We start from the raw sequence: 25,798 nt of genomic DNA, 5'->3' as shown, positions 1-25,798 counted from the left end.
AGCTGCACCATGCCTGGAATACAATAGATATGACTGAGTAAAAGCTTGAATTCTTCAGTCACTTTGAAGGAAAAGCCACAGAAGAAGACAGACTGGATAAGGAAATCAGATTGATCTGTCCAGATGTACAGCATTTCAGTGGTTTCTCACTGGTTTCTGCAGCCATGGCCACACACCAAGATGGAACATGTTATCACTGACACCATCGACCAACACTCAGCCCCTTATGGAGAACCCGATCCATGGCTGCAGACTCATTCCAGCTGTGCCACAGCTCACCCTGAATCTCCTTTGAGAAGAGTTTTGCGAATAAACATGACTGTTGTGCCAGGACATGGTCTTAAATGTAATAAAAATGGAAATAGTTCTTATTTGGGGTTCGTTGGCTGGAAGTTGCATGCTCAAGTGCTTCCAGCTCTGTGGATGGTAGAGTAGAAATTCAAAACCCTATGATATTCCTCCACTTGGAAATAAGTACACCATCTCCCCCGTGCTTTCATTTGTGTTATGTCAACTGCTGGGTTTACTACAGTATATCAAACAATCATTAGTATTACTAATAAGCCCTTTGGAAGCTAAGGAAGTAAAAAACTAATGAAAATAGGGGCAGACCTGAACTGAGACACTCAAGGTATACAACTAACTCTAAGAGACTACATTCTAATTTAGAAAATATTGGTGACTTTTCTTTATGACACTTTTACTGCAGTAGGGTGTGAAGCTGGGGATGGAAGAGGTGGATTTTTGAGTCTTTTCACAAACGTGTGAACACTGCCAACTCCATGCTAATCACAAAATTAAGCAAGTTCAATCGCTAAAATTGTTCTTTATGAGAATTAATAAACAGATTTGAGTTTTGCCTAGATCTTATGGAATAAGACTTTGGAAGAATATTTGTTTTGAGAATTACAGGGAAAGTATTTTACACAGAAGAAAAAATGAAGACTGTAACATTTACAAATGGATAAAAGTTAAATTGACTACTAGCATCTCTTCTGACACATTGATCTTCCTTTTTTGGAGATGTGATAAAAAACTGGCTCTAAAATGAGCAAAATCTGTCAATAAGTTATCATCTTCTCTAATGAAAACAGAAAGAAAATAATAAATACTTCATTATCCCAAGTCTGAATTTAGCTCTTGCATATGGAAACACAGATCATATATATTCACATATTCCCCATTGGTGAGGAGTTCTACAGTATGCAATCATATCTTTTCCATGTGTTGCTTTCAAAGCTCCTACATTGGCTTATCACAAATGTAATTGCTTAATTGTATCATAATGAGCTCATCTTTCCCTCCAAAATGCTGAGGGGTTGCAAAAATGTGGCCAAGGCCAAAATCAAAACATTTATTGCATCAGTATCCTGAACTTGTAAGAAAATATTGAAATGACTGAGAAACTAAAGGGAGAAGGCAGCATTTATGTGGAAAGAGACAGCTGTGAGGAAAGACAGTCTCAGGAAGGGATGAGATGTCTTCCCAGACAGAGAAGCCAAGCAGAACTGACAAGCCCCAGTGGTGGCTCTAGACCAGCTATAACGGCTTGTAATTAACCAAGACACCCGGACTTGCCTATTTGAAAAACACCTGTGATCCACCTGACCCCTTTTCTCTCAATAAGAGTGTATCCAGGGGCCCAGAGCAGCAGCTGTGCGTAGTTGGGGCTGCTTCGAGGGCAGTTCAGACACAGCAACCCCAGGAAAGCAGTAGGGAGGATGTCGACAGGAAGGGAGGCTATCTGAGTTACTGGAGGGACAGAGCAGGAAGCTGGAAAAAGAAGGTAGGGTCAAAATGGAAGAGGGCAGGAATCTGAGGCCCCAGGAGGTTGAAAAACAGTTTCAGTGACTCACAGCCACCCATCAGGTGTGCCTTTTTGCATGGCTCAGTACATGTTCCCAGGCTCAAATCAGCAGAGCACACTGTTGGTGGCCTTTTCTCCCTGACTTCCACAGCCACAGAGAATTCCTCAGGGAACTGTCAAGGGGCTAGGAGAAGCCCTCTATCACTTCACCCAATCTTTTAGCATTTGTGCTTTCTGCTGCCTACAAGGCATTCCTGCCATCGCTGGCAGTTCCTAAGGTGTCAGATAAAGAGTTCATGACTAACCTGAGTTTTGAGGAGGAACAGTTTTAGAGGCAAAATTAGGAGACAAAATAGAGAAGGTTCCTTCAGAACAGCCTCAAATAGGACTAGTTAATTCTTTGACTACTTCCTATTGGCTTATTCTGGGGCTAGATATCTTCAAAAAATGTCATATTTTCCTAAAAATATAATTTTTAAGTTCCTAATACCTTCTAAGAGTAATTCTCTAAGTATGATTATAATCTTAATTTGAATGGAAATATTCAATCATACATGATGCAAATTTCATTAGCATTACGTGGCAGAGTTGATTTTTTTCCTGGCATAATTATTGTTTTTCTTTTCTCCTGTTTATAAATAATTTCCCTCCTTTTATTTAAACCGCATAAGAATGTAAATTGTACATAGTGGCTTGATGATCTCACTAGATTTCTGGAAAAATAGGATTCTGGAAGTAAAAATTAATCTTCCATAGCAAGTATTATGATTTATTGAGATCTCCTGAGTGCCAACAGTGTGTTTAGCCTTTCAGAAAACATTGAAAAAAATAAAAATAAAAATCCTATCTTCCTTGTCGATCTGAAAAAGGCAAATGAACCAGTTGCAACTGGAAAAAATTCACCCAGACAAAACCAAACCATCCATTAAAGAAGCCCCCCGGTCACATCCCCCAGATCTGGACAGGGATAGAGGACAAGTCAGCGAAGTGCAGTTCCATGATCTGTGAGGTGGAGGAAAAGAGGAAGATGCCCAGCAGTCCACATGCCTGCCCCTACCCTAGACCTGTGCAGTTCTGTGACGGGAGGGGGACAAAAAGGAGCTGCTGCCTTTCACCACAGTCTGTCTACTGTGACCGACTTACAGGCAGCTCACAGTTCAGAGCTCGGGTTGATTCTGGCCGGCCCTTGCTTTAGAATTTACATTACAGGCCACGAGAGAGGATGTCCAGGCCTCCAGATTTTTATGCTGGGTCAAAAAGAGAGCAAAGAGAAAATATGTAAGTGCCTCAGTGCTTCCCTGCTTCTTTCTTTCCTCCTCCTTCCTTCCATCTCTTTGTAGAGGAGTTTCTTGGACATTCATATCTCAGCCTCCTAGAGCTTCTGGAAGGGCCCTTAAAGGCTTTCCAGCCCAATCATCTTATTTACAGAGGAGGAGACAAAGGCCCAGAGAGGGTGAATGACCCAAGAGCATGTGGCTAATTCATGGTGGAACTGGGACTAGAACTCAGGACACCTCACCACGCCACCACTCTTATACCTTTTGCTTAGTGATAACTTTTCTTTTTCTCCCATGGGGCAGCTGGCATGAGGAAGCAGCCCCTGCATTTTGAGGAAAAAGACAACTAAATAGAATGGTGCTCTCTGGAGGGAGGTCTCATTACAATCCCTAGTAATGGAAACTCAGCTGTGGACAGGCAGGCAACAAGGTCGATGCTCTTGCTAGCTTACCCCAAGGAAGCATTTCTGCCCCTGTGAACTCAGGAACAAATGGGTAAAGGAGCATCATGTGAATGTTGAGTAAGACTCACTTGCACACGCAGAAAAATCCACTTTGTAATAGTGAATGATTAGAATTAACTCCCAATTCCCAACAGGAATCAGGAATCATTCAAAAGCCACTGAGTCGAGAGAGGCTGACAGCAGTGGCAGAATGACAATGAGATGCAGGAGCTGCTCCCAGGATGTCAAACTGGGACTGGGACAATGCAACTGTAGGGCAGGGGCAGCCCGGGACCCTGCTGGACACAGACAGTGCCACCCCAAGTCTCGACTGTGACTGGGAGAGGCCCTGTAACTAAATCATTCAGGATAAATAACAAAGTCACTACCCTTCTCTCCACTCAGACCCCTATGATTATATAGTTTGTAGGGAAACATTATTTTAAAAATCTACTTAGAAAATTTTTTTTTCTTATTGTAGCATTGTCAAATTGATACTTTAAAGGATTTAAGAGTTTAGGTTTTAAAATTGTTTCCAAATCTTTTCAGAAAGTCAACTATGTTACCTTTCACTGACTGCTCAAGGGGCCTTCTCCTGAAAGTAGGTGGCGCCAGGATTTATGCTCCTGGCTGGGAGGAGAGGCAGGCCAGGCACCGTGCTGGTGCTGACGCAGGGACAGTCAACCCTCCCCACTTCCCCCTACCTGCCCCACCCCGGTACCCACTCTCCCCTTCTTCCTTATTAATGGAACCATAGCATGTGACAATGTAACCAAAGAAAACATAACATTTTTCAGACTCCCTTGTAACTAGGGTTAAACATGTGACCAAGGTCTGGCCAATAGAGATAAAAATTACTGGGTAGAGTCTCTGAGAAAATTCCTTAAAAAGTGGGGATGGCTCAGCTGGCAGGTACTTTCTGCCCTTCCCCTTTCTTTTTTCCTGCCTGGAACAAGGATGTGATGGCTGGGGTGGAGGCAGCCATGTTATAACTCTGAGACAAGCCTGAGGAAGGAAGCCAAAAGCTGAGAACGGTGTAGTCAGATGACAAAAGGAGCTTCTACACCAGACCTGCACTGCCTCCTTGGACTTTTTTTTTTTTTTTTTCTTAAGGGTTAGAGGAAAACGAATCCCTACTTGTTTAGCCATCATTTTCCACCATTATTTGTAGTCAAATACATTTCCTAACTGAAACACATATACACACTCACTCACCAAGAGGCCCCAACACTGAAGAGTGAGGCAGGAACCACCAAACAATTAAAGTAGAAAGGAAGAGCAATAGCAGGGTATTGATCCCAGCTGCACTAATAGAAATTCCAACTCAGAGGCTGCAATTAAAATAATGGAGAGGAAAACATCCCAAACCAAATTACCAGTTTTGATAACTACAGAGGTGTTGTGTCGTGACCCAGAGGACTGATTTGTGAGCTACAAATTGAACTAAGGCTTCACACAAGTATTTTAGAAAAATCATTCTGAAAAGAAATGTAGCCTCTGGGCAAAACTGAGTGGAATGGAAATGGTGGCACAGAGAGAGAGAGAGTTCAACTGAGCTTTCTCTGGTTTTAGGAATGCAGGAGCTTTGGGGAATGAGTGCAAATCTCTGAAGCATTATTCTCATTATTACTAAGGTTCTTAATAACTAAGGGGCAACATTTGGTCTCCAGTTGGCTGAACTGACCAGAAATTGCTCATTGCAGTTATACTAATAATGAAATATAATTTGACACTAAATTACAAATCCAGATATAAAACTATCTGCTCAGTCTGCTATTGCAAAGGAAAACTAAGCCAGAACATCAATAAATAGAATAATCCAATTAAGTGTCTCTCCATTTGGGAACTATTTAGAATTCAGAGTTTAACAGGCTAGTGAGATACGGCAAAACAATTTAATATTTACTGATTTAAACAATCAGGGCTTTTATATTAAGACAATTACTTTTGTTAATTTAAAATAAGTATTCAATCAATCTGAATGGCTTTGGTCATTTATGTAGTAATCTTAATCACTCTCAATTCTTTCTAGTTATGAGGCATAATTTCTCATGAGTACATTTGCCTGTACTTAAATATAAGCACCTTTTTAATAACCAGAGTGTCTTTGTAAACATATTCCTGATCATTTTCTGCTGCATATAATAACCACCTATAAGCCAGGAATTACAAATACAGGATGATGGATTGATAAAAATGTCTGTATTCTTTTAGCCACATTTAAGTGGAAAAGTAATAGCTAAATTCCCTAATTACAACCTACATCGGTTATACATACTGATATATATGTACATCAATGTGCATATGTATTGGTACATACGTATTGGCATGTATAACCAATGTAGGTTATAATTAGGGAATTTAGCTATCATTTTTCCACTTTAGCTATAACTGTTCCAACTGTTAACACACTTTGCAGGATTTTGCCAGAGATAGATGTTCCCTCCATTGGAGAGGGAAGGATATTTGCCTGCAGATGCAGACATGCAAGGGAAGAGATTTTGCAAGAGATGAGCTGGAGCAACTGCAGGGATCCAGGAATTGTGCTTTGAGCTTTCTGTTTGCCTGAGGGTAGCAGGTATCTGATAGATGTTTGTTCAATGAAAGCGCTACCTCAGATTCTTCAGAGATGATGCTCCTAGAAGCATCCACAAGCAGCTGATAAAGCCTGGGTTACATCCTTCAGGCTGAATTTCTGTATGATCAGATTCTCCAGGAAAAGCCTCCACTTCTAGAGTTACAGCATCCTGTACCACATTCTTTGGCAAAGATGCTTTGGTGATTCTTGCCTACTATAAAACCATGTACACACATGGCCTCTATGGTACTGACCTCTCCGGGGACTGTTAGACAATGCTGAAGGATGTTTAAAAGATACTTACTGCTCGTGGAGGACAGGTGGCTGTAGTCGGACCTGAAACACAAGACCTCAGCGTTAGTAGAATTCTTTATCCAAATGATTTATTCAAGCCAGAATTTTAAACAGTCAGTGGTAAGTAGCATTTAGCTGGTAAAGAAATGTCACCAAGTAAAAACTGTAGTGCTAAGGCTCATTTTATGCAAAATAAAGTTACGTCTGAATTTGAAAGAAAACTTTAAAGGAACTTTAGAATTCTGAGGGCTCTCATGTGAGTTCTGCAAATTCCTCTGATAAGGTTTGGAAGAAGCCATCTAAAGGTTTAGCAAAAATTTTGAATGGTTATTTTTCTGGCGAGAAGCCCCAAAGTTTTCAACACATTCACCACTCACAGATTCACTCCAAAGGTTACTGCAAATGAGCACCCTTCAAATCTTCGCACCACACCATGGGGAAATGTTCTTTGCTAACATAAGCAGAGGATCCCAGCGCGAGGAGAGAGGGAACCTCAGCTGTGAAGGTTTCCACATTCAAGGTGGGGCTGACCACCAGGAGACAAAGGCACAATGATATTTCCACTGATTTCAGTTCCATCTGAGAAGAAAGCCTGCTGGATATTAGAGTAACAGGATGTGAGCTGTGATCGGGAAAGGGAAAAGGCAGGCTAAGGCTGGGGTGAAATCGCCCTTTCAGTTTCTATGCTGAGAAATCAGCTGCTGGCATTCAGCCTCCGTAAGAGTGGGGCTCTGGCCAAGGATCTGCTTAATCTCTAGTAAGTTTCTGCCCTACTTCTGTAGCTGTTAAGACTTTCCTCTCTGGCAACAAATTTGATATGGAAGCTACTTATTTTCTTCCCCTAGTGTCCCAAAGTCATTCTCAGTAGGAAATTAATCACTTTAGCACGTAGGGATTTATTCTGCCATGGAAGTTAGGGGATGAAGTTATGCAAATAAACTGCTTAATTATGTTTAATTTTATAGATATACATTCCTTTTATCTCAGTCTCCTGCTGCCTTTCCTGAATCATCCAGTTTTCACTCCATTGAACTTCTTGCCACATTTTAAAAAGTACATGCAAAACTTTTTAAAAAAAATCATAAGCAGCATGCCTCTTACTGATTAAAATAACCTACATCACTCAAAATGCTGCATTGATTTATTGGTCGAGGAACAAAATGGAAGAAAACAACATGTGGTTTTCACTTTTGCAAATGAAATACTTTAGTAGTCATGGAATCAATGAATTTTAAAACTGGAAAGAATAACAACTACCAACATTTGCATATCCCTTTATATATTACAAACTGCATTTATATATATATATAATTCAATTTTTTATTTTATTGACTAGGAAATTAAAGTGATACTATCTGTACAGAGGCCAGGAGGTGAGCAATGATTAGTGACTGAAGTTGAGTGTGCACGGTGGGTGGAGAGGAAGGACTCCGAAGGCAGAACGGATTGACTGGCTAGCACATGGTGACATACTGGCTAAGGGAGACAACAGAGAGGGGAGGGTCAAGGATTAGCAACATTCTGAAGCCCAGGATTTGTAACCCAGTACTGGTGCATTAAATTCTTTCTGGAACCATTCAGGACATAAACTTTAGAACAATACTTGGAAATGTAATTATATATAAACTTAGTGACTGCTCAGCAAATATCCACTGTGGTAGATGCAACAGGAAAACAACTTGATTACAGTAAAATCATCTTAAGATGGACAGACTTTAAAGAAATGTCATGACTATTCAAATACAACACACAATAAGAATGCGCGATATTTCTATTTCTTTTATTCTTTAAAATGTGTATTTTCAGCTAGGATTTTCCAAATTCTCTTGAAGCAGATGGGATTCACATATGCATACATTTTAAAGATCTGCATACAGATGGATATGTATGTGGAATGAAATTTACACTTGAAACATAGTTCAAGAATCTTAAAGTGCAACAGTATTTTAGTGTCTTGGGACAGGTGCTGGCATAACTGATGCCCCTCTATGAGTCCCTCCACGTTTTAGAGACTAAGGGCACCACCGGGTTGGGCCCGCTGAATGGTCAGCCTTCTGACGATCACGCTGATCCTGCTCCAGTTCCCTCCACAAACAGCAGCCAATCTTTGCAAAGGATAAATCTGATCATGTCTCTCTCTGGATGAAATTCAAGCTCGCTAGTGTAAAACACAAACCCCTCTCTCCGTGACGGATGGCCCAGCTCTGCTGTCCAACTTTCACCCGGGTCCACTGTCACAACAGAAACACACAGAAAGTCACCTACAGCCTCCCACTGCTCTCCAGCCTCTGATCCTCAGTATATGCAATTTGTACACAGTTGCCATAATGATGGAGACACAATTTTGAATTGCTCTTTTCACTTGATACCATCATAACATGCTGCTACACATTTCCTGTAATTATCATTTTAAATTAATACACTATAATTTATTCAACCCTTTTGTTGGCTAAATGATTGCTCCTGGTTGTTCACCTTTCCAAAACACACGGCAATGAGGTATTTATGAATATAGCTTTATACTTATTTTCTTTTCCTTAGAAAAATTATCATGGGTGGAAATATAGACTGATTTGAGGTATAAATACTTTTATAGCTCTTAAAATATATTCCGAATAACCTCAAAAGCTTATTTACTAGAAATACTGTTAGGAAAGACAAACTACAAAGCTTGAAACAATTTTGCACATAATAAATATGTTCAAACCATTTCAGAGAATAACCAGGTATTTCATTAGGGTTCTCTGGACGAGTCTGTACTCTGGACAAGTTTTTTTTAGGCAAGAGGAACAGCAGTAGGGTAGCTGCCTTGAGATTTCTGTTTATTGGTCTCACATCATAAGAATTTAGTTAGCTGGCTATGCATAAGACATTCAACCCTGCCAGAATGAAGCATGAAAGGTGAATTTAGAATGAAAAATTTATACACATGATATAGAGCAGAATAATACAAAAATTATGTACATTCACACACCTGACAAATATAGACATATTTCCAAATATTATTTAGTATTTGTGCCAATAATGAACAGAAAGTTAGATGCAGTCCCTTGACTATATTAGTTACAATATTACATATAGGGATTACATAGAGGTTCTGTACTTAAGACAGTTTACCCTATCAGACAGCAGCCTACCTACCAAATGATATACTACATATATACAGAATACTACATATATATACACTGTATATATATATACTACATATATATACTGTATATATATATACTACATATATATACTGTATATATATATACTACATATATACAGAATAAATTATTTTCCAGGAAAATCATGGCATAAGAATTGATCTTGGCATTCCTGTAAAATTGATCTTGATGTTTCTGTAAAACATCAGCTATTGAGCATCATGAACTTCATCTGTTAACCCTCATTGCACTGAATTAAATTTAGTGTTAACTAGCTCCACCTTGAATACAAAGATAACAAAGTACTAACAAACGATCTGGTCTTCTATACAGCATTTCCCCTTTCATCTTTTTAAAAGACCTATCCCATTTAAAAATTCATCCCACCTATTCTTTTCCACCCACCTATTTAAAGTCTAGACCCCTGATTTTTTGTTATGTCTTAAGTCACAGCGAAGTATCAATTGGAGGTCCTCCAAAGAAACAGGGCATGGTATGGCCCTACAGGTTCAGAAGCTCAGTGACAGCTGAGATGGAAGTGGAAGTTCATTAATGCCAGACCAAACTATTGAATGAAAATAACCCATCACATACAAAAGAGTGGCTTACATGCCAAATCTTGAAGACATCACTAATGAAACAGTCATTATAAAGCACTGGCTTTTATTTGGGTTTACAAGGAACTGGCTGTCCTTCTATTTAAGGGATTCTGTTTCTTAAGATAGTTTACCACCATCAGCAGCCGACTTGCCAGTTTTTGCTAACAGAAAGTACATAAGAGCACAAGGCATCTTTCAAGTGGATTTGGAAAATGGGAGTTTCAAAATGATATCAATTGCTACAGAAGAATACTAGTTTGCTTTTAGTCTTGGCCTGTATTAGGTGGGTGAGACAGCAGCAGCAGCACTTCAAGCAAAAGAAAATGTCTGAGCAGAAAACAAGAATTAATTACAGATCAAACAGCTCCTGGAGAGGCAGCTTCACTAGGTGGGAAGCACACTGGAGATCCAGGCTTCAATTCATGCCTCTAACGAGCCATGTGCCCTCTGAGTCTCCATTTCCTCATCTGTAAAATATAATTATTAGAATACTGAGGCATGCCCTGTAGTCTCTCAGATGCTCTGAATGATCAAATTACTTAAGGTATTTAAAAGCAACAGAGGATCTATTGTGATGAGTTTGAAAAACATATGGTCTTGAGTTCACCATTTTTATTAAATAAAACTCTAAGTTTGTAATTTGGAGTGTTCTTCATAACAATAATAATATAGTATGGTGAGAAATAATCATGTACTAAGGGTTCTAGACACTGAACAGCCACTGTTCTAGGGGCTTTAAATATATATGCTCATTTAATCCTCACACCAACCCTAGAAGGTAGGTACTACTATCGTCATCCCCATTGTACAGAGGAGGAAACTGAGAGCAGACAGAGGTTAAGTCACTGGATCAAGGTTTCACAGTCCCTAAGTGGAGGAGCCAGAATGTGAATGCAAGCAGGCTGGCTCTTGTGACTGTAACTTTCAAAGTGGCCAACGTGGCCACTGGCAGTGGGACCCACAAAGTTTCTCAGAACTGTTTCTTCCATCATGCCACTGAAAGGATAGATAATCAGCTTAAGCAATACCCTGACAGCCCTTGTTTCTGTGTTTTGTTCACACCCCCTTACCCCAAATTTTGATGATCCTAACTACCCACTCTCTCTCTCTGCCTGACCCTAGGTAGTTGAGCATTGCTGCGAGAAAATAAATAACAACGGGAACTCGTACCCCTTGTTATTTATTTAAATACGTAATTGCAAATTTCAACTGGGCACCCGCTCAACATTGCCCCAAACAACTATTCAAATCTCCATTCTCCTCAGATGATGGAGGGCTGTATTTACACCAAAGAGAAACCCCATCTTGCCTGCCCTTCTAATTGCAGGAGGGGATGTCCTGCCTCCTACCTAAAGCCATCCATCCCCCTGTGGTATGAAGTCCATCTGCCTCCACTTTTTCAGAATGCTGACACTATAGGGCCAGAAGCAGTGGCTCACACCTATAATCCTAGTGCTTTGGGAGGCCAAGGTGGAAGGATTGCTTGAGGCCAGGAGTTTAAGACAGTTTCTGAGCAACATAGCAGGACCTTGTGTTTATAAAAATAAAAAAATTAGCTGGGCATGGTGTCAGTGGTGCGGGCCTGTAATCCCAGCTACTTAGGAGGCTGAGGCGGGAGGATTACTTGAGCCTTGGAATTTGAGGTTGCAGTGAGCCATGATTCCACCAATGCACTCCAGCCTGGGTGACAGAGAGACCTGTCTGTTAAAAAAAAAAAAAAAAAAAGCAAGCAAGCAAGCAACATTACAGATTATCATCTTTTCTCCTCCTTCTCCTTCCCCCTTCTATAGAATCCTTTCTATCACACTGATTGCTCAATTAGCGCCTATGTTTAAGAACTCTTTCTTCACTCCACTCTCCCCTTTAGCTACTGCCTCTTTTTGCCTCTCCTTTTTCCAGACAAAGGAATCCACCTGTCTCCTTTTCTTCACCTTCTACTGCCTTCTAGAGCCACTCTAATCTGGCTCCTGCCTCCACCACCCCGCTGTGAAATACCACTCTTCCTTCACTTCATCATCTCCATTTAAAAAAGACGTTTAGCGTTCCTCATCTTCATTAGTTTCTCAGTAGCATAGTTGATCTCTCCTTCCTTTCTCAAAAACTCAAACCTCCCTTGGCTTCAATGATTCATATTCTTCTTTCTTTGACTCCAAGTCTACTCTTTCTCAGGCTCCTTTATCAGCTCATTCTTACTGACTGGGCGTTTAAATATAGCTTCTCAAGGCTGGTCTTAAAGAGCACCTGCTGCACAGAGTTGTTGAAGGATTCGAGGAGTCCATGAAATACATAAAGGCTTAGAACAGTAGGTGGCACATACTAAATGCTAAGAAAGTGCTTGCTATTACCTTCAGTTGATTTAGTCTCTCCCAGAGCTTCCATTGCCATTTTCAGGTAAATAGTACCCAAATGCAATGTCATCATGCAGACCTCCCTTCTGAGTTCCAGACAGATATACCCAACTGCTGATTCATCATCTTTACTTGGATGTCTTGCAACACCTCAGACACAGTGTGTTGAAAATGAAATGTCTCATACCTTGCCCAAACTTGGTTTGGAATAGATCACCAGCTACTTTGAGAATCTGATTAAAAAAATAAGTTCTCTTCTCATACAAATTCACAAAGCACATCATTTTGCATACAACTTGAAGGAATTCATGGACCCCAAATTAAGGATCACTGCCTTAGCAGATGTGTCACTTGAGCTGAGTCCTGAAAGAAGAGTAGAGTTTCACCTGGCAGACAGGCATGTCAGGTGGGAAGGGCAGAGCTGGCAAAGAGGGCAGCTTGACAAAGGCGAGGAAACAGAAAAATACAAGGCGCAAAGAAGGACCTGCTGAGAAACAAGGCCAGGGAGGGAAGAAGGGACTCCATAACAGGAGTCAGGGCATATAGGCCACGTTAAATTCCTTGCATTTGTAGATAACAGAGCCATAAAAGCTTGAAAGGGAGAGACATGATCAGATTTGCATTTTAAAAATACTAACGATAGCAAACACTTGTTGTCTTCTATGTGCTTTCTACACAATCTCTGTGAAAGCTGGATAGGGTAAGGGGTGGGGGCAAGCTCCGGAAAAGCAGGGAAACGATGAACAGCTTTTTGATAACTGAAATTCAAGGGCTCTGTGAATATATGGCAAACACAAAACTAATTAGCATACATTGAAATGCATGCTATTTTACCTTTAGCTTAAGGATACTAGTGATACAGTAAGAATTCCTTTTTTTTTGGAGATGGAGTTTCGCTCTTGTTGCCCATGCTGGAGTGCAATGGCGTGATCTCAGCTCATGGCAACCTCCGCCTCCCGGGTTCAAGCGATTCTCCTGCCTCAGCCTCCCGAGTAGCTGGGATTACAGGCCTGCGCCACCACGCCCGGCTAATTCTGTATTTTTTTTAGTAGGGATGAGGTTTCTCCATGTTGGCCAGGCTGGTCTCAAACTCCCGACCTCAGGTGATCCGCCCACCTCGGCCTCCCAAAGTGCTGGGATTATAGGCGCGAGCTACCGCGCCTGGCCAAGAATTCTTTAAACAATTCTGTCCTGTTACAACTACACATTTTAGTGACAGAGGCTGAGAACAGAAGCTCTGGTGTCAGCAGGAGTGGGGAGCCCCTCCCAGGAGGCCTGGCCGCTGTCATGCTGATGTCCAGATCCTGGGGCGATGTCACCCCCTGGGTCCAGGACTTCCTCTCCCTTCTCTAAGACAGAGCCCTTGAAAAAAATATCAGTTTTAGGTGAGCTCTGCAAATTGAAAATGAATAGACTAGTGAATGCTTTATTTAACGCAGTTACAAATAAGCTGGCTAATTTTGCTTTGTTTCTTCTATTCATGGTCCAGCTAACTAGTGGCAGGAAAAAAAAGCCAATAATCTTCAGTTAAAGTTGATAAATGCCACTTACACAAAGAGTGGGAAGAAGCAAGGAAGTTTGGCATTTAGCATCAGGTTACTCCACCAGATTATAATTGGGTGCTGTAGAGAGCTATGAATAAGTTTGGATAACAGAGAAAGCCCATTGCTGGGTGAATGCCCTAGGGAGTAAAGTCCCGCATTTGGGCTAGGAGTGGTGGGGCAGGAGGGGCCCTGTGAAAAGCTTTGCCGGGGTTGGGTTAGAACTCTGGGTCGATCGTGGGCCTGGATTCTCTACCTGCCCTCACAGGGTTGCCAAATCCTGAGATTAGTCTAAAACCTCTCCGACCTTCCAGGAATGAGGCTTTCTGTAGTCTAGGCAGCTCCCGCCCTCCCCCAGGATTACTCCAGATAGGAAAAAACACCCTTTCCTCCTGGGTCAGTACCCGCGGCCTGGATGTGGTGCTGACTCTGCACAGGAAAGTCCTTTAGAGACAGAGGCTGCCTGGAAGCCTTTATAACGACATTCATCTCCTAAAAGGCATTTTATCTTTTGTTCCGCTCAGGAAAACAGTGTTTGGAGACTAACTAATTAGTCTCCAAAGGTTTGAGCCCATTGTTTGAGTCCGCTGAAGCGAAGAGAATATTAAAAAAAAAAAAAAGGCAGGGCTAGATCCTAATCCCAACACTATCTCCATCCCGCCGGTACAACAGGCCAAAGGGTCCAGCTGGGACAGGTGCACTTAGAGGTGAGGAAGTTCGGCGGGACTGGAGGAGTCGAGGAGGGGGACTCGGCAGCACAGATTAAAGTCCCACGATGAAGCCATATAACGAGAAATGCCATCCTCCTAGCCGACTTCGGAAAGACTTTTAGGTGCGGGTGTCCCACCCTGCTTTTCCTCCTCTCCCGATCTCCAGGGCCGGACTCCAGGGGGCTCCGGAGCTACAGGAGGAAAGTCCCCGAGGAAGGAGGAAACAAGTGCAAGAGCATCTCCTGTCTCTAGCGATGCAGACAAGGGGTCTTTGCATCCGCCTGGCGCTCTGCATCGCCTCACAGGATGGGTGGGCTTGCACTAAACCTTAAGTCCTTCCACTTTCCTCCCCCCGGGTGGTGCCCGCCCTGCCCAGGGCAGCGCGGCCCGCCCAGGAGGGAGCGGGGGATCCGGCAGGAGGAGAAGCCCCGCGCCCTGGTCCCGTCGCAGGGATCAGGAGGGTCCCCGTCCGGGGAGGAGCCGCCGCGCAACTCGGAGAGCGCCCCCCGCCCGCGGCCCGGCCCGGCGCGGCTCACCCTCCGGTCTCGGCGCCCGAGTCCACGCAGTCGTCCTCCTCGCCGCCGCCGCCCGCCTTTGGGTCCATGGTGCACGTCCCGGCCGCGCTCGGCTTGCGGGCGCCGTTGTGACCTGGGGCGCCCTCCCTCCCGGCCGCCCAGTCCGAGCCGGCCGGGCTCCCTCCGAGCGTCTGGCGGCCCGGGAGCCGGCAAACAACTCAAGCGCCAGCCGCGAACCCCGTGCCGCGCCCTCTCCCGGCCGCGCCCGGCTGGGCACCCGCGCCCGCGCCCGCCCCGCCCCTCGCCGTCCGGCGGGACCCGCGTGTGCGCGCGGCGGTGCGCGGGGAGTGCGCGTGCGAGCGCGTGTGCGAGCGCGTGGGGGGCGTGTGAGCGTGAGTGGCCGAGGTGTGTGAGGTCCCGTGCGTCTGTGCATGCGGTGTGATGTGGGTGCGGTGTGCACTCCTGGTTGCACGCGACTGTGGCTGTGCTGAGCGCGTGTGCCCGTCTGTGGTGCGTGACCGCGTGTGTGTTGTGGGGGCGGGGTGAGTGTGCACACGAGAGCCGCCTCTCTCCCCCAGGCCCACAGTCCGGGAATCCCGAGCTCCAGGGCTTGCCACGAGGTTCCCCACCTCCTGATCTGGGAGGAGCACTGAGAAAACCAACCTCAGCGCAACGTGAAAGCTGAGAAGGATTTGTTTCCCTTTTGGGACCAATTCGAACACCTGGGTGTTTTCTTATAGTTTCTGAAGAATTGCTGACGCCAAATTCATTATCACCTTTCTCAGTACACGTCTGAGCGGCATCCCACCCCCTCAACTTGCCAGTTTACAATAGGTGTCATGTATTCTTTTGCTACTTAAAAAAAAAAAGCCTTTAAAAATAATTTAAAGAGCATTGAATGAACCTGCAATTCACGGGTTGTTGCAGCAAGGGGATAACCTTAGGGTGAGTTAATGATCGCTATTGGAGGGGCTCACCTCCTATTAGGAGGGTGAAGAGGGAGGCAAGTTGGCAGGGCGGGCGGAAGGAGACCTCGAACAACTTGAATTTAGTTCTGACAGCCCTATCCAAACCATTGGGAGGAATTGTCCTTACTGAACCTAAAATTACTTGCACCCCAAACAGCAATGGACATATTGGTGGGCATTAGCTGAAAGAAAGGAGCGTGCCAGTTCTTCAAGGGAGATTCCCCTGCCCATTTTTTATCTTGCAGCCAGGAGGGAACCTGCCTTTATTTACTCTGTGTGGGAACAATTCAAACTGTACCTCATTTGATCCTCAGGGAAGTGCTGTGAAACAGGCTTACTTTTCTATTTTACCGTCAAGGAAACTAAACCCTACCGAGTTCGAGTGCCTGGTCCCAGGACACCCTATCAGTGAGTAGGGAAGCCAGGTAGTCCACTTAAGGTAGCTGGAGCCTGTGCCACTTACCTAGAAGGCTGATGAGTGGGCCAGTTGTATCCTCAGGAAGATGGTACTAAGGAAAAGGCCAGGGAAGAAAGGGTGAAATCAGCATGACTTTTAGAAGATGGGCTTTGGAAAATGAGATGCTATTTAAATGATTTCTGCCTTTCTCAAATATCCAGAGAAAGGGCATGCCAGACCAAAACCTCAAGCCACATCTCAAAATGATGCATTGATTCAGGTTCCCCTCGCCCACAGGGGACACGGTGTTATCATTCATCACTGGCATAGCAGTCTAATGGCAACTCAGTGATGCATTTATTATATGGAAGAGAAGCTTGAACGGTATCACTGTATTCTAGTGATGCATGGCTTTCTGCTTCAGTTCCCAGGTTTTAATAGCGTCACTTCATTTTTTGCTTGTTTGTTTGAGACAGGGTCTTACTCTGTTGCCCAGGCTAGAGTGCAGTGGCACAATCACAGCTCACTACAGCCTCGACCTCCCTGATTCAAGTGATCTTCCCAGCCTCCTGAGTAGCTGGGACTACAGGCGTGCCACCATGCCCAGCTGAGTTTTAATTTTTTTGTAGAGAAAAATATGTTGCCTAGGCTGGTCTCAAACTCCGGGCCTCAAGTGATCCTCCTGCCTCGGCCTCTCAAAGTGCTGGGATTATAGGCATGAGCCATTGCACCTGGCCCATTTTTTGGGAGGGCGGGGTATAAGAGTTGCTGGCAGGTAACCAGCACAGGAACCTTGAAGTGATCACTGCAGGGTATCTAGCCCCTAAACTTACATGGTTCCCACACTCCATAGTCCAGCTGTTTAATGTCAGTCTCTTTAATCATGGGGGTACAATGCTCTCCTCCACCCCTTTAAGATGGAGACAGAAAAGTGTCACTGGTCTGCTTAGGGTGTCTTGACTGCTGCCCTAAAGATATTCCTATCAGAGCCTGAGAACAGTGTTGGGGGAATACTGAGGTATGGCAGGAAGTGTAACAGGCTAGGAAACATGAAACCTGACTTTTGGATCGGAATCCACCATGTACTAGTTGTTTAAACTCTCGATAGAGAAAAAGGATAGACCATCAACTGTTTCCAAAGTTCTTACTACATGTCAGGCTTTGCGGTAAGGATTTTACATACATGATTTATTTGAATCTCACAAAATTCTTGTGAGGCTTCCTTTGTCCTTAAAATGGGGTTGTTGATATAAATCTCACAGGAGATTCAAAGCCCCTTAGAAACTACGAAGCATATGAATAAAAGATATTGCTGATTTTTTAATCACTTTTTCTCAGAAAGGTCTGAACATCAATCTTTTGTTGTATTTCACCTATAAAGCATGTTTCAGTCTCTGTTTATATTATTGTATGTGTTGGTGTGTTAGAAAACAAGGCAGTTCATTCATTTATTTATTGAACACTCAGTGTGTACTAGGCAGGGGCTGGTGCTGGGGATATGTTGAGGAATAGGCCAGAACTATTTTCTGGCCTAATGGAGCTTTTTGGGTCAAGAGAAGGCAAGGCCAATGGGCATGGCTGACCTTCCCACCAGGCACCTGAGAGGTATGTAGTGCCATCAGCCGTTAGAATAGGACTGGAATGCCAAAGCCCTGTCTTGGAGGAAAAAACTTAAGATAATCGGATGGTAAATAGAGTCCATCAACTTTGCTGATGAAAGAGATGGATTAGTAATTAAGAAGGCCAAGAGTAATTGGGAGGGGGCCAAAAAAAGAGGAGCTAAGTAGCTTTAAGATAAGAACTTTAAAGCAAGAGACTGAAAACAGATAAAAATAAATATCTCCAGAACATAGGATTTGCCCAGATTTGGATTTCAGTTTAGAGGGAAGCTAGGCCACTTTCATTGCATCTGTACCATTTGCTATTAGGCGAGCTTGATTTAGTCCCTTAAGTAAAATATTTGTTAGGGTTATCCAGTAGCAAATAGAACCAGAAAATATATTGGTCTGGGAACTTTTGCTCATTCGTTTTAATTAATTAATTACTTTTTGAAAACACATTTCCCAGAAACAAAAATTACAGGTTAAAGAATGACATTAAAATTTTAAAAAAAGAAATCTCTTTCTTCCAAGTCTCCAGAAGAGTCTGTCTAATGTGAAAAATAAATATTATGATCATGAGAAGAAAATTTATAAACTATTGACAAATCTACTTAGACAAAGAAAGCCACTAGCCCTACATGCAAACATAAGGGGACCAGATGGCAAAGGGACAAATGAAATGAAAGATAAACTGTTGTGTTGGGAAATACTCTCATTAAAATATAAATGACTCCACTTTGATAAGGGAGAGCACAGATAGTGGTCCTGCCTTGGAGGCTTCCCAAGAATTCTCAGCCTGCAGTTTATACCCGGACGAGATCTGGAGTCCAAATCAGACATCAGACCACCCACCCACTGTGACCCCCAACAACTGGTGGGTGGGTGGGCGTAAAATGAGATGGGAATGTGAAAGGCTGGCTTCTGGAAATATGCTGTGGAAATTTAAGAATCAAAGGGAACCTTAGACTCAGGGCACTGCCCTCCAGTCCCCCGTGAATAGACACGCCTCCTGGGAACTGTGGCTAAGTCACCCATTTATGGTTCTACGAATAACCTAGGCTTGGAAAGCTTTGGCCCTCCATCCACTTTCATCCTGACACTTTCCTTCAGGGACCTGGTCCTCCCCAGCTCCAACGGCCTGTTAGTCAGCTTGGGCTGCCATTACAAAGTACCACAGACAGCATGGCTTCAACAATAGAAGTTGATTTCGTCACAGTTCTGGAGGCTGGAGGTGGAAGATCATGGTGTCAGCAGGATAGGTTTCTTTGGAGGCCTCTCCTGGGCTTGCAGACGGCCGCCTTCTTGCTGTATCTTTCTTCTATCTATGTGCATCCTTGGGTCTCTTTGTGTGTCCATATTTCCTTTTCTTGTAAATTAAACAGTCAGATTAGATGAAGACCAACTCTAATGGCCTCTTTGTAACTGAATCACTTTCTTTCTTTCTTTCTTTCTTTCTTTCTTTCTTTCTTTCTTTCTTTCTTTCTTTCTTTCTTTCTTCTTTCTGTCTCTCTCTCTCTCTCTCTCTCTCTCTCTCTCTTTCTTTTTTTTTTTTTTGAGATGGAGTCTTGCTCTGTCGCCAGGCTGGAGTGCAGTGGCACAATCTTGGCTCACTGCAACCTCCGCCTTCCAGGTTCAAGCGATTCTCCTGCCTCAGCCTCCCGAGTAGCCGGGACTACAGGTGCGCACCACCATACACAGATAATTTTTGTATTTTTAGTAGAGACGGGGTTTCACCATGTTGGCCAGGATGGTCACGATCTCTTGACCTTGTGATCTGCCCACCTTGGTCTCCCAAAGTGCTGGGATTACAGGCATGAGCCACCACGCCCAGCCCTGATCACATCTTTAAAGACCCTGTGTCCAAATACAGTCGCATTCTAGGATATTGCCACATTAATTTTGGCGGACACAATTCGACTCATAACACTGCCTTTGAAGCCATATCATGTGGGAGGCAGGATCTTATCATGGGTAAGACTGAGTTTCTCTCCAGCCACAGTGCACAAGCCCAAGTCTTCCCTCTCCCTCTATCACCTGCTAGGCTTGTGAACTGGGGCAAGTTACTTAACCTCTCCAGGACTCAGTTGTTTGCATCGCAGGCATACTAAGGTCTTTATGAGGACTGAGATGTTATCACGCAGAGAGTACTGAGATAGTGCCTGGCACATAGGAAGTATTGGGTATTATCATTTTACTCTGTGGTCAGCTTCCATATCTGAATCTTTCTTCATGACCTCTTTCTGGTTCTGCATCTGACTGTCCCAGTGCTCTTGTCCCTGTCCACGGGAATGTCATGTATTCATGCACTCACTCTTCCAAATTATACTAACCCGACTATCCTGTTGGATCTGGTCCAAATAAGACAGAAATCCTGCCCTTGGACCCTGCCAATCATTAGTGGGAGATCCAAGCAAGTAAATCTCAAACCTCAATACAATGTAACTAATGCTATGACAGTGGCATATGCAATTCAGTTCAGAAAGCTGTGCAATGGTGAAATGCCATCTCTACTAAAAATACAAAAATTAGCCGGGTGTGGTGGCAGACACCTGTAATTCCAGCTACTCAGGAGGCTGAGGCAAGAGAATTGTTCGAACCTGGAGGCACAGGTTGCAGTGAGCTGAGATTACACCACTGTACTCCAGCCTAGGCGACAGAGCAAGACCCTGTCTCAAAAAAAAAAAAAGAAAGAAAGAAAGAAAGAAAGCTGTGCAAGATTCTGTTAGAGCCCATGGAATGGAGAAAACGACACATCCTCAGGAGGATGGGAAGGGAGGGGTTCAGGGACAAGAGGAAAAGAGCAGGAAGTGATGAGCACAGGTTTCAGAGAATAGATCACCTAAGTTGAGTTTTAAAGAGTAGAATTCAGCAAAGAGACCAAGAGGGGAAGGGCAGAAACCATTCTTCCAGCCCCACTCCTTGTGGCTGCTGGTGTGTTGTTACTACAGACATCCTGGCACCTCCCCCCGGCCCAGTGAGGACCTTGGCATTTGGCTCAGAATCATCCTGTCTACCTAAATTTTTGTCTTCATTTTGTACCTGCTCTAACCCTGCAATTTGAAACTCCAAGATACAAATTTATGACCACTCATTCCAGTCCTTCCTACCCTCATTTCTGTCTCCCTACCTATTCCTTAGCCTCATAAAAACTCCTACCTAGGTATCTCAATTGAGCTACCCTAAAGGTCTTTGGACATACCTACTGCTTTGAGTTGCTGGCCCACAGCACAGCTTTAAGAACTTTCACTGTGACTGGGCATGGTGGCCCAGACCTGTAATCCCAGCACTACGGGAAACTGAGGGGGGAGGATCACTTGATGCCAGGAGTTCAAAACCAGCCTGGGTAACATTTCAAGACCCTGTCTCTACAAAAATTTAAAAAATTGGCTGGGCATGGTGGGTTGCATGCCTGTAGTCTCAGCTACTCAGGAGGCTGAGGTGGGAGGATTGCTTCAGCCCAGGAATTAGAGGCTGCAGTGAGCTAGAATCACACCATTGCATTCCAGCCTGGGCAGCAGAATATAACCCTATCTCAAAAAAAAAAAAAAAAAAAAAGAAAGAAAAGAAAAGAAAAGAAAAATTATTTTCATTGCTACCATCTCACAGAATACCAAATATAGGCACATACCTTGGTTCATCTTCCAGCACCACTTCTCTCTACTTTCCTTGTGATGGGCCCTGTCCTCCTGGCTCATCAATTACTCTGTATCAGGGACTGCATTAGGTACTGGGGACACAGATAAAAAGGGCACAATCCTGGCCCCTAGCAGCTGTCAGCTATATTCCAGGGGTGAAAAGTAACTAGGCAGTTTGAAAACAATGTGACAACTTTTCTCAAGTTCCAAGTTAGGCTGAGGGAATCCTCTTTACCCCCCATAATAGGTCCCTGGACCTTTTATCATAACTTTTATCACAACATCCATTGGTGCACTTGGCTCATTTGCTTGCTTTTTGGCAGTACAGTGCCTGTGGGTCCAGAGCCCTTTTTCTGAGTTGTAGCTTCACGAGTATCATGGGCCACTGAATGAAGAAAGAGGTTGCCTCACTGGGTGGGCTTGAGCAAAGCCTCAGGCACAGACAACCACTCTAGGGGTGGACCAGTAGGCAGCTGCCTGACTAGCTTGGCTGTCCTCAGGGTGGCAACAAGAAGCACAACTGGAAGCTTCTTTGGGGTTCACTGGTGCTGGCAATGATGCTGCTTGCTCCTGCAGTGAGTTGCGTGGTTGTTGCTTTTAATACAGTCTGAGAACCTGACCTGGTCATCCCTTTTAAAACGACTACTTTACAAATAAAGTCAATCCACCTAGATCCTCTTCACCCCTCTCAGAAATGTTACACTATTGCTTGCTCCTTCTCTCTGTAGCATCTTCAGTCTTCTATGGGGTCTCTCCCATTAGCATTACATACACTTAACTTTTTCATGTTAAGAAAGAAAAAAAATATTAACTCCACATCTCCTTTCAGCAGGTGCTACTCCTTCACACAGCAGATTTTCTGAAACCATTGTCCATATTTGTTATCTCCATTTCCCTTCCATTACAGGTAGGTTGCAGTTCCTTAGACATGTCGCTTCCTCCTTCCTTCTTGAAATGGTCTCTTCTCCTGTTTCCTAAGATACAAGGGCCCCTGGTTTTCATCCTGCACCTCTTGTCCTGTCTCCTTTGCCTCCTATGCCACCCCGCCTACCCAGTCTTTATGGACTGCAGTCCCCAAAGCTTGTTCTTAGGCTCTCTGTTCTTATTAGCACTCTATCCCTGGGCCCATAATTTCATCTGACATGCACATGACTCCAAATATGAATCTTTAGCTCCAGCATCTCCTCTGTGCCTCAGCCCTGTTGATCTCATTATGTCCTTGACATCTTTCCTTGCATGTCTTCAGGGCACTTCCAATTATGGTTATGTAAAACTAAACTCATAATTACCACCCACAGTCCCTCACCCACACGGTCACCCCTGCCATGATTCCCTGTTCCTTATCTCAGTGTGCGGTACCATCATCTCTCTATTATACAAGCCTTATTCTAGCTGTCATCCTTAAAAATTCCCTCTGCCTTAACTACTTATCAGTTCACCGCTGAGCCTAGTCATTTCTGCTTGCTAGAAATGCCCTGAAATTTTTTCCTCATCTTCAATTCCATTGCTACCATCTTAATTCCATTCTTCCTTTCTCTCTAGCCTAGCTTATCACATTAATCTTTCAAATGGCTTCCCACATCCATTCCTGCCCACTTATATCCAATTGCCATACCACAGCCAGAGTGTTCTTCCTGGAGGACAAATCTGGCCATATTGTCCCCTCCATAGCTGAAAGACTGCAATAGCTTCCTGTTGCACTTAGGATGGAGACAAGCCCTCCATGCGTCATCATAGTCCTCCCCCTACTTTATTTGCATTCTCTGCACTCCAAGTACACCGGCCTTCTTTAGTTCCTCACAGGACAGGCTTCCTCTCCAGGCACAGAGCTTTTGCATATGCCAGGTACTCTACCTGGAATACTCTTCTTAGCCCATCTTCATCTGGTTAACTCCTATTTAGTCATTAGATCACCTTTCAGTCATTATTTCCTTCCTGACTAGATTGACACCCCTCTTTTATGCATTCAGAGGACCTTAACAAAATCATTTTGTATTTCTTCATGTGATTCTTTGACTATTTCCTCTTTCCCACCTCTAAATTATAAGCTCCATGAAGACCAGACTATCCTGCTTATCACTGTACTTTCACCGTCTAACATAGTGCCTGCCACATGGTAAGTGTTATTACAAGAAACGCTTCAATGCCTAGCACTGAACGCCCAGCCTAGCACACAGCAGGCATTCTGCAAATGTTGCCGAAAAGTGACTGAGCACATGAGCTGGGAATGTTCTGATGCCTCTTCTAATCCCATAGAGGAAACTAGAGGAATTCCCAAAGATGTTCACTCTCTTTTTAAAAAAGACTTCGAGTTTTATTCAAGTGTTCATCATGGGCAAAGCAGAATATGTGGGAGAGCTGACACAGTTCACATAACTAGGTTTCCTCCCACTGGGAGATTTACTTACTGGAAGAGGCATGAAAACAGAGTACACTGAGTGACAATGGTTAATTCCCACAACCCCTCAAGAAGCAACCCAAGTGGATGGTGGGTGACCTCTGGATGCTTCCAAGCTGAGTAATCTAATCTGAAAAACATTATACTATGAACTGGCTGTGGTTTGATGCTTTTACTTCTTCATAATATTTTCCAAAATTAAAAGTACTCTATGTGAGTCATCTGTAGGTGCAGTAGGTCATTTTCTTCCCAGTCTATCTTTGACTGGCAATCCCCAACTGTGATAGCTGTGGATGCTGTGCTACCTCAGGGTGCTCACAGGGTAGAGGTTGCTAAGCACCGGGAATTGTTTTTTGGAGGATGTAGAATCTTTGCCTCTGGAGGATAAAGGGGCTATCTTTTAAATAGGACGATCCTCAGTTCCTTGGAGTTAGGTTAAACATCCACCTGCTGAGGGGAGGAGATTGAGTCCATGAGTTCCCCAGGTCTCCCTCTGCCTTATGATTCCATGATTCTATTAATGTTTGACAGAAGGGCAAGTCTAAATGTGCAATTCCATATAACCCCTGAGTTTTCTCCTGGGGATGAAATTGAATAGAAAATGGAATATATCATAGTGATGGGAATCTGGCTGTGTGCTTTGGAATAGTAACTAGCTGCAGGGTTTCATCACCTTGGAAACAAGCAAAGCCCGATATGGGGATCTCAGAGGGCTTATGCTACTGAATCAAAATTTATCTGGATTTGGCTTCATGGTGGGAGGGGATGCATGTAATATTTTATCTGTGAGTCTGAGAACACTGACAAATGGTGTTCTAAGTGAGTTAAGAAGCTGGTAGTGCATTAACCAAAGAGACCAAGGTGCAGCCACTGGATTTTAGTGAGAAAGGTGGGAATGTGGGGTCAGTTAGCTGTGGGAAGTTTTGGGTTGTTTTATACGTGATGCTAAATATTAGGATGATTCATGGGGGGAAAAATGTCTGCCGAACATCTGCCTGTTTGGTTTACAAGATGCCAAACACTGAGATATTTGAAAACATTCAAATGTCTGGCATTGCAATGACAACTTTCTGGATGAACAATTATATATTTTCTAAAATTCTTTAATTTGGTGCTACATAAATAATTTTTGAAAAGTTGTTTTATTAAATGGAACTGGGATTTACATTGCATATGCAGAGGGTTTTTTTTTTTTAAAATAAACATTTTCTGTTACTATTATAGGATTTTTCCTAAGAGAAAGATTGTAGAAACTTGAACTTGATGTCTCAGCCACAGCCCACACAGGCGGCCATGCTCCCTCCCTGGAGCACTTCCTCTCCTTGGCATCCATGCCATCACTCTTGCTAGTTTATCTCCCACCTCTCTGGATACTGCTTCTCTGATTCCTTTGCTAGGTCGTAGAGATCAATCTGGCTTCTAGTATTGGAGCATTGGAATCTCTATTTCAGTCCATTACATCCCCCTTTGTCTTCTCATTCTCCACTCATTTCCTTGGAGATCCTGTGCATTCTCATGAGTATAAGCACTATTAATAT

The 25,798-nt window shown here is 43.5% G+C and overlaps 1 protein-coding gene across 2 annotated transcripts in view; it reads right to left on the bottom strand.

Moving 5' to 3' along the window:
• Window positions 1-15,485, bottom strand: part of FAM124A (family with sequence similarity 124 member A) — a 61,912-nt gene extending 46,427 nt beyond the window's left edge. For both annotated transcript variants that reach the window (XM_055359890.2, XM_004054530.5), the window contains exons 1-2: window positions 15,283-15,485; window positions 6,410-6,441 (exon numbers count right to left, since the gene is read on the bottom strand). In XM_055359890.2, the coding sequence (XP_055215865.2) occupies window positions 6,410-6,441; window positions 15,283-15,350 (100 nt within the window). In that variant the 5' untranslated portion in view covers window positions 15,351-15,485. The remainder of the gene's footprint in view (window positions 1-6,409; window positions 6,442-15,282) is intronic.
• Window positions 15,486-25,798: the final 10,313 nt, after the last annotated feature.

This window comes from Gorilla gorilla, chromosome 14, assembly GCF_029281585.2.
Source record: "Gorilla gorilla gorilla isolate KB3781 chromosome 14, NHGRI_mGorGor1-v2.1_pri, whole genome shotgun sequence".
Lineage (NCBI taxonomy): Eukaryota > Metazoa > Chordata > Mammalia > Primates > Hominidae > Gorilla > Gorilla gorilla.
Note: the sequence above shows the minus strand (reverse complement) of the source record. Positions and strands in the feature narration are given on the sequence as shown.